This window comes from Mastigoproctus giganteus, chromosome 5 (assembly GCF_048544385.1).
Source record: "Mastigoproctus giganteus isolate SK-2022 chromosome 5, ASM4854438v1, whole genome shotgun sequence".
Taxonomy (NCBI): domain Eukaryota; kingdom Metazoa; phylum Arthropoda; class Arachnida; order Uropygi; family Thelyphonidae; genus Mastigoproctus; species Mastigoproctus giganteus.
The window spans coordinates 17,979,040-17,992,400 of record NC_143579.1 but is presented as its reverse complement, the minus strand read 5'-3'; the positions used below and the strand labels follow the sequence as shown (position 1 = coordinate 17,992,400).

At 36.2% G+C, this 13,361-nt stretch overlaps 1 protein-coding gene across 1 annotated transcript in view; it reads right to left on the bottom strand.

Moving 5' to 3' along the window:
- ND-75 (NADH dehydrogenase (ubiquinone) 75 kDa subunit) overlaps window positions 1-13,361 on the bottom strand; it is a 139,537-nt gene that overhangs the window by 26,218 nt on the left and 99,958 nt on the right. Inside the window, exons 12-15 of the mRNA XM_090373926.1 lie at window positions 4,508-4,593; window positions 4,173-4,368; window positions 4,010-4,072; window positions 808-963 (exon numbers count right to left, since the gene is read on the bottom strand). Of these exons, the coding sequence (XP_090230052.1) occupies window positions 808-963; window positions 4,010-4,072; window positions 4,173-4,368; window positions 4,508-4,593 (501 nt within the window). The remainder of the gene's footprint in view (window positions 1-807; window positions 964-4,009; window positions 4,073-4,172; window positions 4,369-4,507; window positions 4,594-13,361) is intronic.

Sequence of the window (13,361 nt, the reverse complement as noted above, 5' to 3'; positions counted from 1 at the left end):
TTTCATAAAAAAAAAAAAAAAAAAAAAATATATATATATATATATATATATATACATATATACACACACATCACATATATGCCAACATTGTTGAGATTACAAGTACAGGAGTAAATTGCTAAACAAAATATAAATTTCTGAATTAATTTCAATTATTAATATTCAGATGGTTCTTGCTTAAGGTTTGCTCAAGAGGGACTCGATCAATAGCATTAGCATTAGTCCAAGAAGAGTCATGCCCATTTATAACGACCCTCTGTCTTCTGCCACTCAACCATCCCTTTATTCATAGCAGTAACTTGCTCCTAATAGCACATTGTTACAATCTAGGGGCTGATCTCATCAGCCCCCTAGATGCATTATTTACTTTTAACTTCAGCAGTTTCCCTTCCATTTGTTCTCAGTTTAGAAAATCAGTTAGCTTCCAGTTATAACTTGTGTATTTCTGGTTTTCTGATCCCTAAAAACATACGTATGTGAATGTAGATGCAAATATATCAACAGTTATGCCATTTACATCCAGTGGGCTAATGTTCATCACTTTCATTTTAGTGTTAACATAAGCAAAGAATTCTTTGCTACTTTGCCTACCCCTTAGTGACCTGATTGCAGACTAGTTAGTAGTACTTGCTGTAGGATTACATGTCCCCTACTAATTTATACTCATCCCATGCATTTTTCTTGTCTGCCACTAGTCTCATCAGTTCATTTGACATCCATTTAGATCTTGACCATGAACTGTCCTTTAGTTGACACAAAGTTTACTGGCATTTATTATACATTTAGGGGGGGGGAAAACTGACTTACCCTGTGTAGTACATTAAATACCTTCCAATTTGGATCAGAGTTTACTTCACTCTTTCTAGCAATATGGTTAGCAGCACTAAAAATGGCTGCACCATCAGATCGTTGTAAGGTCACACTACCAACCACTACCATAGGTCGTTTTGCAGCTATCAGGCGCTAAGGAAAAATGAAAATTTTTAAGATTACATTTTAAAATTAAAATAGCACATTTATATCATATCAATGTCATATTATATGAAACAATATAATTTATAATAGCAACAAATAATATAAATTAATAGATATTTATTAACAGATAATAAATTGCATATAAAACCACACACTTTTAGAGCTATAGGGCTTCAAGCTATGGAAGATAAATAGCATATATTATAAAAGTAGTGCAAATGCAGCTTCTTTTCATTGCTATAATAGAAAATCAAATTTTGCACATAAAATCAAAATACCTCTCATTCTTTGGAAAATCATGAGATATACTAAACAATGAGAAAAGTTAATTCAAAAGTTAAGAGTAATTTACCTTACTCTTAAATTTTAAATAAATAGTACATACCCCCTTAAAGAGAAATACATTGCTATTTAAATAGCAATATTTTTCTCTTTATAAAGAAGTCTGATGATATATATACATTCACTTTATTACTTAATTTATCAAAATTGAAATCTATATCTAGTGAGTGTACAGGTCACCGCAAGACAGTACAAATTAGCCCTTATGGACTATCAGACTTCCATTCACAATTTTCCTTCAAGCCATCCAACTTTTTCTTAGATCTTTATCCACAGTCATGATGGTGTTAAGCAAACCTGTCTGCTTGACAATATCAGTACAGCTTCTTTTACTTGGTCTGACTTTAAGATTAATACTATTCATTTTTGATTTGAATATCTATTTAGATAATCTCCCTTCACCCATCCCTCCGACATACCCTATACCATAAAGGAAAAAAAAAAAAAAAAAAACTCTGCATATTATTAATCTCTGGTTTCTTTTTGGTATAGCTGGAACATTTTCCAGCAATACCAAAAAGAAAAAAGAAACTGGTAATAACAAAACTCTTCTATTTGATGGGCAAACATGAATTAAAATTTATACATCTATTCCTGATATATATTTTTTTCCTGATATTATTTTAAAGCACTCAATATCTGTGATTTTATATTTCACAGATTTATTCATTTTTCTGCCTTTGTTATAACAGGGACTTACTACTGTTAGCAAGGCTTTATTATTTACAGAATTTGCCTTTTATTAAGCTCTAAAATTTTAACATTTCTCTCATACAAATATGTAAGATTTGAAGGTAAACTTGAAATAAGAATTATAGAGAAAGTGAGCAAGAAGGCAATATAAAAAAAACAAGAAAATTAACTGACCTCTACTATTCCTTAGATAAACTGCAACTATTAACCTTCCCCAGTTTAGTGTAGTAGTAGTAGTGGCATGTGATGCAAGAAAGCAAGTGTATGAGCTTATGCAGCACCAGCCAAAAAAATCATACCATTCCCTCCAAATGCCTGTCCAGTTCCTCCTTAAATTTATTTAATCTATCAACTTCCACAACGACAGATGGAAGTTTGTTCCAGCAATTAACCACCCGCTGGCTAAAGGCAAATTTCTGCACATCTATTCTACATCTGTCCTTTCTTAATTTGAATTTATGCCCCCCTTAGGTTCGTAATCTGAACAAGTGGAAGGATCCCATCAGAATTCAGCGTGCTCAACCCATTCAAGGCCTTATACACCTCAATCAGATCACTGTGCAGGTGCCTAGTCTCCAGCCACTGCAATTTGCAGAACTTAAGCCTCACTTGGTAAAAGGATCCCTTCATTCCCCTCACCAATCTTGTTGCCCTTCTCTGTACATGCTCAAGTAAATCTACATCCTTCCTAAAATGAGGTCTCCAGACCTGTATGCAGTACTCAAGGCGTGGCCTGACAATTGCCTTATACAGAGGGACAATCACCTCCTTTTCCCTGCTAGCAAAATTCCTATATATCATTGACAAAACCCCATGACCTGCCCTGACAGCCTGTCTGCATTGCTCAGAAAACTTCATATCTGACTGCACAATTACTCCCAGGTCTTTTTCATTTTCTACCACCTTAAGTGTAGTACCACACAGTTGGTACATTTCTCTGGGGTTACTTCTACCCATATGCAGTACTTTGCATTTGTCAAGATTAAACTTCAGTTGCCACTTCTTAGCCCATCTGCCCAAATTATCTAGATCCTGTTGCAGTAGCACACTGCCATTACTGTCATTAACAACCCTGCCAACCTTTGTATCATCTGCAAACTTCGACACTAAGCCTGATATACCTTCATCAATATCATTGATAAATATACAAAACAACAGAGAACCCAACACCAAACCCTGTGGGACTCCACTAATAACATTAGTCCACGAAGAGCAGCACCCATTAATTACCACCCTCTGTCTTCTCCCACTCAACCATCCTTTTATCCATTGTAGCAACTTACCCTTAATACCATTCTGCTCCAATTTGTACAATAGTCTTCCATGAGCAACAGCGTCAAAAGCTTTCCTGAAATCCAAATATATGATATCAAAATTATTTTTTGCATCCAGTTCCTTTGTAACCACATCATAATATCCTATCAGATTTGTCAGACAAGACTTTCCCTTAACAAACCGATGCTGTGTCTGAATTATTGCTGCAGTCTTGTCTAGATGATCCTGCAATGCATCATTTTTAACCAGTGACTCCATTATTTTACCCGGAACAGAAGTTAAACTAACTGGTCTGTAATTACTCATGTCTGAGTCCGAGGTATAATAAAAGGTAAAATAAAGCTTAATAAAAGGTAAAATAAAGTTTAATAAAAGGCTGACAAAGCTATCAAAAATAACATCACAGATCTGCATTACAATTATGTCAGTGAATTCATTAGTTGCTATGGAATTAACATTTGCTTTTTATCTGACTCAAGAACTTTTCTTTTTTTTTTTTTAGCTTAGCATTTTAACTTTTGGTATAAATATGATTCTACGATGACAATTAAAACAGTAATATAATTTGCATCATTTTCATCAACTTAGAGATTAGTTTAAATCACAGATCTCTAAGTTGTATTTTGATCTCTTCAACATACAGCTTAATTTATATCATACCCAATTCAGCCATCTCATCAAAATAAAATAAAAATTAATGAAACTATCAATACCTAAAACATACCTTGCTGAAGGGATGAGTTCCATCTGCTATCTTTTTCAAAGTATCTGCCAAATCTCCTAGGTGCTAAATAACATTCAAAATTTTAGTACATGGAAAAAATGTTGAAATTTTTATACATTTGATATAAATTATCAATAAATTAAGAAAATCTTTCAGAATATACCTCATATTCATAAGTCAAATCAAGTTTTGGTCCAATAAGTGCCACTTCTAAATCATTGTGTATCCATGCTTTGCGCACTCGTGCATTAAAGAGAGGGGCTTCATATCGAGGATTTGTGCCAATGAGCAAGATTAAGTCAGCTTCCTCAATGCCAGAAATTCCACTATTCAACAGGTAACTTGAACGCAAATCAGAACTTAAAAAAAAAATTTTTAAATGAAACAAAAATTATTGTTTGGTACTACCAGGCAGAAAAAGTTATTTGTTTCAGTATGATTTATCCTAAAAGTTAGGCATGCATTCAGAATTAATCACAATATAAAATTAATTTTTACCCAGAACCACTGTTTGGAAAACTCTCCTCTGTACATAGCACTTCACTGCCAACACTATTTAAAAGATCCTTCAAAGCAACCATTGCCTAGAAAACAAAGAAGAAATCTAATTAGAATATACCTGAAAACAACAACCTAATATGCTCAATATTCTGGAGGCTAATTAACCAGTATCTATAGCTCACAGAAGTCTAAGTCAGATGACAAAAAGAAACACATGTAATCCATTCCAGGTACTGTTTGTTTATATTTTGTAATGCTCCTATAGATATGGCCCTTAAATTTCACAGAAAGTTTATTCCTAACCTTTGTTTTCTGTTTACCAGCTTTGTTTACTAGCTCACTCCAGTCACATTCAATTTTACTACTATACAGTTAATTTTAATATTCTTCATTTTTTAAATTTTCATCCAAGCATGTCCGTCATGTTAAAACAAAAAAGGTTTGTTATTCCTAATGAACAAAATCTGAGATCATCAATAAATATCAGAGTATGAACTTTAATGAGTCTCTATTCAACTAGCCACTCTTGTTAACAAGATGATGCTTCAAAATTTATATACTGCTATTCACAGGAAGGTCTCCGTAGCCGAGTGGTCAGGAGTGCGAGTGCAGTAGCACACGCTCTTTGAGTAAACCGGGGTTCAAGCCCCTGACTGCTGAATACGGTCGATCTGCCAACCCGCACCGGACCAGCATGGCAGATTATGGTCCATTTCCCTCAGCATGAATTGTAGAGGAGGCTTCCATCCTGCAGTGGGTTGATAATGGCTGCAGTTTACCTTTTTTTTTTTTTTTTATTCACAGGAAGGTAAATCAAGGGAAAAAAATACATATGTATCAAATTATGTCCAATCTTCTCATGCCATAGTACACTTTTATAATATGTAGGTTAATGCAAATGCATCATTTTAACATAGCTATCTACCAAAGTAGTTAAATAAATTAATTAAATTGGCATCGTTTTGGTTCCATTTCATATTGTGACTGCCTTCACAACAAGTTGCCATGGTATTGTACTACCTCAAATAAATAACACTTCACCAGTGGTGAAGAATATTGTTATTTATTCTCAGCGGATACCACCACCCAGACGGCACTGTTTCAAAGGTTGTTGGCTTCTCTTCGGGGTGGGGGGGGCAGGTACCCTGGTGTTGCAATAGTGACAACCCAGTTACGGCATGTGCGTTTTGTATGCAATAAAGAAGTATAACTTCACAATATAAGAGATGCCTGATGGTGCGTAGTAATATAGACTATAAAGTATTTAAGGGCAAAGGCCTCATGCTACGAGCTAGAATGACTAATATGTTGTTGTTGTTGTTTGGTTTTTAGGAGTATTAGCAACTAGCATTAGTAGAGGCATATGATGCAAGAAAACAAGCTTATGCAGCATCAGCCAAAAAAAAAAAAAAAAAAAAAAAACACTACTCCCATTTCACCCCTCCGTTCATTTAAAATATCTGTCCAGCTGAGACTTAAATTTGTTTAGGCTATCAACTTCAACAACAAGTGATGGAAGTCTATTCCACAAACCAACTGCCCGCTGGCTAAAGGCAAATTTCCGCACATCTATCCGACATATGTCTTTCCTCAATTTGAATATATGCCCTCTCGGGTGATTATTCTGAGCAAGAGGAAGAATCCCATCGGCATTGAGCATGCTCAAGCCATTCAAAGCCTTATACACCTCTATCAGATCACCTCGCCGATGCCTAGTCTCCAGACTCTGTAATTTGCAAAACTTAAGCCTTTCTTCGTAAGAGCAACCCTTTGTTCCATTCACTAATCTTGTTGCCCTTCTCTGTACTCGTTCCAGCAGCTCTACATCCTTCTTGAAATGAGGCCTACAGACCTGTATACTAAGGTGTGGCCTGACCAATGCCTTATACAAGGGAATAATCACATCCCTATCCCTCCTAGAAAAGTTACTGTATATCATTGACAAGACACCATGAGCTACTCTTGCAGCTCGTCTGCACTGCTCAGAGAACTTCATATCTGCCTGCACAATTACCCCAGGTCCTTTTCATTCTCTACCACTGTCAGCGTAGTACCACAGAGTTGATACGTTCATCTGGGGTTACAGTTTCCCATATGTAGTACTTTACATTTGTCAATGTTAAACTTCATTTGCCACCTCTCAGCCCATCTGCTCAACCTTTCCAGATCCTGTTGCAGCAGCATAGCATCAGTAGTGTCCTTAACAACCCTGCCAACCTTTGTATCGTCTGCAAACTTGGACATTAAGCTTGATATACCATCATCAATATCATTTATAAATACAGAAAACAACAATGGACCCAACACTGAACCCTGAGGAACTCCACTAATAACATTAGTCCACGTTGAGCAGTGTCACTGATTACCACTCTCTGTTTTCTGCCACTCAACCATCCCTTTATCCATAGCAGCAATTTGCCTCCAATGCCACACTGCTCCAATTTGTGCAGCAGTCTTCCATGCGCAACATTATCAAAAGCCTTTCTAAGATCCAAATATATAATATCAAAGTTATTCCCTGCATCCAGTTCTTTTGTGACTACATCATAGTATCCAATCAAATTGGTCAGACAAGACCTGCCCTTAACAAAACCATGCTGTGTCTGAGCTATAACTGAATTCTTGTCCAGATGATCCTGCAGTGCTTCTTTAACCAGTGCCTCCATTAATTTTCCTGGAACCGAAGTTAAACTAACAGGTCTATAATTATTTGTGTCAGCCTTTGATCCTCCTTTGTGAATTGGGGTTATATTTGCACATCTCCAGTCTATGGGTACCTCCCCCGAGTCCAAAGAAGCTCTCATAATTATGGCTAGGGGTTTGCTTACTTCCTTTGCTGCCTCCTTTAATATAACTGGATAGATCCCATCCACCCCGGGTGCCTTTTTTATGTTTATCCTCAACAATTTCTCCTCCACTGTCCTCTCAGTTATTAGAAAATCATCTAGCTCACTGCCAATGTTTACTTCACCTACAACATTCCCCTTCCTGAATAACTCCTCATGTGTGAATTAGATGCAAAATACTCCTTTAGATTGTTAGCCACCTGAGCAGGATCCTCAACTGTTGAACCATCAACATCCAGTGGACCAATCTGATTCATCCCTTTCCTTCTTGAGTTTAAATAGGTAAAGAACTCTTTCCTGTTTTTCTTTGCATCTTTTGCCAAGGATTTCTCATAATCTGCCTTTGCCTGCCTAATCTCCTTTGTGACTTGGTTACAGACCAACTTATATCTATCATAGGCTTCCATGTCACCCATTAATTTGTATGTATCCCATGCATTTTTCTTCTCTGCCATATGTCTCATTAGTTCATCTGACAACCATTTAGGCCTGAACCTTGAACAATATTTCTTGGTTGGTATGTAAAGCCTGGTAGCTTCCAAGATTAGTTCCTTGAATGCTTTCCATTTTGAATTTGCTGTTGGTAACATCATCAGTTGGTCCCACTGTATAGAATTTAAATACTGTCTCAGACCATCATAGTCGCCTTTACGAAAGCAAAAACCCTTCCCTTTACCTCAGATGGTAGTTACCTCCTTGAGTAAATCCCACTTCAGCACACTGTGATCACTGCCACCTAGTGGTTCCTTTATCTGCAGATTTTTAATGCATGAAGAATCACTACTGATAATCAGATCAAGAGTATTACTCCCTCTAGTTGCCACCCGAACATGCTGGTGTAGAAAACAATCATCCAATAAATCCACAAAAGCCTTGCTAGTGTGTGTGAGTGACCAACCCACAAATTCCAGTCAATATCTGGGAAATTAAAATTCCCCATTATAAGACTCTCTGATTTACTGGCCCATTCTATTTCCCTGTACAGTATCTTATTATACTCATCAGAGTCATTAGGCCTATAGCACACTCCTACTCTCAATTTTGATTTTCCTATGCTTATGTCACACCAAACTGACTCGACACTGCCTGTCCATCGATGTCAACTGGCTTCACTTCCTTGGATTTTATGTGTTTTTTAACTAATAGCATAACCCCTCCTCCCTTCCTATCCTGTCTATCCTTTCTGTAGACGTTGTACTCCCCAAATTCCAGTTCTGCATTCCTTATATCTGTGTGACACCACATCTCTGATATCCCAACAATATCTGCCTTTGATGTTTTGAGCAATACCTCAAATTCATCAAATTTATTTACTAAACTCCCAGCATTGGTGTACACGCAAGTATACATGCACCTGTTTCTATTCTTAGCTACCCTAACACAACCCATGTGTTTACTTGTACCGCAATGACTTCCAGCAGTCTCTGAAATGTCCTGCATCTTGTTTTTCAGGCTTCTGCTCATTCCAATAGAAGCAGTGCAAGAATCTCTTTCACCTCTGCCAGTGGCTACTGTTAATCTATTAGTCTTTGTCTCCCCCCAAGCTAGCAGTTTTCCGACCCACCCAACACTGCCTCGATAGCATCAGCAAATATTCTTGCACCCTTTCTATTTAAGTGTATCCCATCCCTGTAGAAGCAATCTCTCCTGTTAACAAGTACAGTCCAGGCTGAAAAAAATTCTACCCCTTGAGCCTTGCACAATCTATCCAGGGCCGAATTGATCAACAAGGCTCTCATCATATACTCCCTCCTATCGTGTCTGGGCAGAATTGCAGACACTTTCAAATTCAACCCTACTTCACGGCTTTTTTCCAACAGTGACCTGTACTTGTTAAGTAATTCCGCTGGTCTCCTACTCTTAATATCATTAGTGCCAACGTGTACAACTATATCACCTTTTGTGCCCTAAGGCCATATTGCTCCGGGGTTATGCGGCGGTCAATCCCTGACCTTTCCGCATCCTCTGTATTTGGTCACGGGCTCGAATCCCGGTCTAATCAAGAAGCGTGTGCTATGCACTGCTGCTCCTGCCCACCTGGCTACGGAGGTGCCAGAATGAATGACTAATATGTAGGTTAATGCAAATGCATCATTTTAACATAGCTATCTACCAAAGTAGTTAAATTAATTAATTAAATTGGCATCGTTTTGGTTACATATTAGTCATTCTACCTCGTAGCATGAGGCCTTTGCCCTTAAATACTTTAGTCTATACCCTTTTATAAATAAGAATATGGTATATAAGTAAATAAATTTATGTTTTAACCACATTTAAGACATTCTTTTTTGTGGATTATCAAGGAAAATTTATTTCCCAATCACCTCAAACAATCATGAGTCTATTGTAAACAAAAAACAAAAAAGTATGATAAACAAAAAACAAAAAAAGTATGATAAACAAAAAACCAAATCTTACTCCTAACCTTTCAAAAGAGGAATTTCAATGCATCAAAAAATTAGCCACAAATACAAACATCATTCAAAAAGCTGATAAAGGTGATTCAATAGTATTAATAAACAAATCTGATTATTGACAACAAATTGACAAACTCCTACAAGATACAAACACAAAATCCCATTCCCACCATCAGATCAAAAATCGAAAAAGAACTAAAAAGATTACACTCTGAAGAAAAAATTACCAGCAATTTTCACACAGACCCCTTAGCCCATACTACACGTTCCCCCTACATATTCGGAGTCACCAAGTTGTATGAACCAAACAAACCACTGAGGCCCATAGCAAGCTTCAAAAATACATCAACAGCAAACTGAGCAAAATTTACGGTTGACATACTAAAACCCATAATGAATTATTCCAAATATCGCATAAAAAACACAGAACACCTATTTTCGTCAATCAAAAATATAAAATTAGAACCCAATGACAAATTATATTCCTTTGATATAAAATCACTATACACAAATGTACACCCTCAAAAGGCTGTAAAGGCCACTCAAAACATGTTACGTAATGATCCCACACTTAAAAACAGAACAAAATTAGATATTTCGGATATAACCATCTTACTAAATATACTGTTATCAGCGAATTATTTCACCCATGACGGAGATTTTTACCAACAAGTATATGGGGTACCAATGGGCAGTTCCATAAGTGGACATCTCTCCGAATTTTACCTCCTGGAAATAGAAAACCACATATCCAAGTACTCTTCCCCATACCTTAAATTTTATGGAAGGTACATAGATGATTGTCTGCTTATAGGCAAACCACACACCACAAATACCATCTTCTATGAGTTGAATAATGTAGATGATCGGCAACAATTCACAATTGAAAATGAAGAAAACAACACGATCAACTTCCTAAATTTAACATTAACAAGAAATGCCACCAAAATCAACACTTACAAAAGTATACCACAAACCTACCAATAAGGGGAATTATTTACATTTTGACAGCTATAGCTCCCTTTCTCACAAAAAATCAATCCTAATAGCCCAGTTCAACAATGCTTTCAGGTATTCATCTACAGAGGATGAACACAAACAGGAGATCGAAACACTTAAGAATAGATTTTCCAACTGCAGTTACCCAAAACTACTTATAAATAGTGCTTTAAATACAGCTGAAAAAAGCAGTAAAGAAAAAACAAAACAAGAAGCGCCAAAAAAAAAAAAAAAAAAAAAAAAGGATAGGGCTCCCGTATACTGAAACGTACCAACAACTATTAAAAAAAATCTTAAAAAAGATTTCGGAGTAAATATGGCCTTTGGCAGCTCCAAGAAACTATGGACATACCTAAAAAGCTCAGCTATCAACAAAAAAAACAATAGATTTCAAATGGCAAACAAACGTGGTTTTTGCAATTCCCTGCGCACCGGATTGCGACTGCATATATATAGGCAGCACAAGAACATCGCTACATACAAGAATCCAAAAACATAAAAGCAGCTTAAAAGTAGCCGCAAATAACAAATAAAAAACAGACAGAATGGAAAAAAAACAATGGTTCCAAATTGGCAGCTCACCACTTAGACACAGGACATTACCCCTCCTTCGAAAATGCAATAATAATTAACAAAAAAGACACAAAATTTAAGTTAGAAACCAGTGAGACACTAGCAATGAGATCAATAAACATACATGGACCAATAATAATCTCTGAAGAATGGAACCTAAAACAAATATCCTATAAGTTCAACTTTAACAACAGAACATAACACCCCACCCCCCCAAATCCAGGACCTGTACTAAAGGGGATGGGAAGTCATGCACCCGAATTTTCGAGTGAAACCCCTTTCTTTCCCTTTCTTACCTTTTTTTTTTTTTTTCCCAAAAAAACATCTACAATTTCCAAATTCCCAAACTATAAGTGTAATATGGTGAGCCGAGAAATTTTTCCTTTTCCCCTCCACCCTTTTTCAACTACTCAACCCCCCCCTCACCACGCTTTTGAAATACGGAAATGGAATGTGCCCGGGCTATAAAAGACGGCCTCAACACGTATTCACCCTCCTTTGAAGATCATATTAATGAAAAGCCCCCATCAGGCTTCAGGACATTATCTCCCTTTATGCATACGATAATTACTCCCCATGCAAGAATTTAGGACAAAAGCTGGCTTTTTCCTTCTTCCTCCTTCCATATAATTGCAATTTCAACACCTTCTGAATTACACCTCACCCAGATGCAGCCATCCCTTAGGAAAACCCCAGGTAAGAGTATTCTTCTGCCTTAAAATAAAATATATAATATTCCTTTAAAATTTCCAAAAATAACCTATACTACCCTTTTGAAAAAATTCCACAAAGTTTATTTTAAATCTATAATGAGATCACAGATCCTCTACAAGGAAAAATTGCAATAAATTATTAGCATTTATCCGATTTTAAGAGAATTAGCGAGTCTCGACTACTCTAGTTGTCTGTCCAACTGTCTAATAAAGTTGAGACTTTAGGACCTCCACATATTTTTTTACTCCATAAGTCTATTGTACATGAAATATAATTAAAGTCACATGTTTAACATTAACCAGAGGTACAATAAGGCCAGGAAAGTTCCTGTCCACTTTAATAAATTTTTTTCTGAGACCAAAATACCTTATGACTTTATCTTCCAGTATACCTGTAGCCATCCAAACAGTGAATAAGAGAATAAAATCATATCTTACTCTACCCAAGTCACTTCATGTCAAAAACATGGATGGCAACAACCAAAAATACAAGTCTATACCTTATGCACCCAAGTATCTGAGACCATGGTCCAAATTCTGAAGGGAGGAGAAAAATATAACTTCCAAAGTAATATAATCTACTGTAATCAATGGACAACATAAACATGGATCAATTAACATTTAAATTAGGGAAGACACATATATGTTAACCGCTTTAGCCTTTCTAAAACTTTTGAAAAATAAAAACAAAGCCTATTATTATAAGACTTTTTTTTATATTTAAGTTCAAATAACATCCTTTACTCAATACATCTTCAGTTTCATTCTATATACTGAAACATAACAGAATTGGACTGAATTGGTCCATCCCAACAAGGCTATTTTAGCCATCTCTTACAGCAGGATTTCCCAAGCTTAATATCACTGGGAACTGTTTTATTTCAGTACCTTATTTTGCTAAAAATATAAATACTTATAAAAATCAATTTAAAAAATTAATAAATTTTTATTCTTTATTTAGCATTAGTAGAAGCATATGATGCAAGAAAACAAGCTTATGCAGCATCAGCCAAAAAAAAAAAAAAAAACTCTTCCATTTCACACCTCTGTTTGTTCCAAATACCTGTCCAGCTCAGCCTTAAATTTATTTAGGCTATCAACTTCCACAACAAAAAACGGAAGTTTGTTCCACCAACCAACTACCCGCTGGCTAAAGGCAAACTTCCGCACATTTATCCTACATCTGTCTTTCCGCAATTTGAATTTATGCCCTCTCAGGTGATTATTCTGAGCAAGAGGAAGAATCCCATCAGCATTGAGCATACTCAAACCATTCAAGGCTTTATACACCTCAATCAGATCA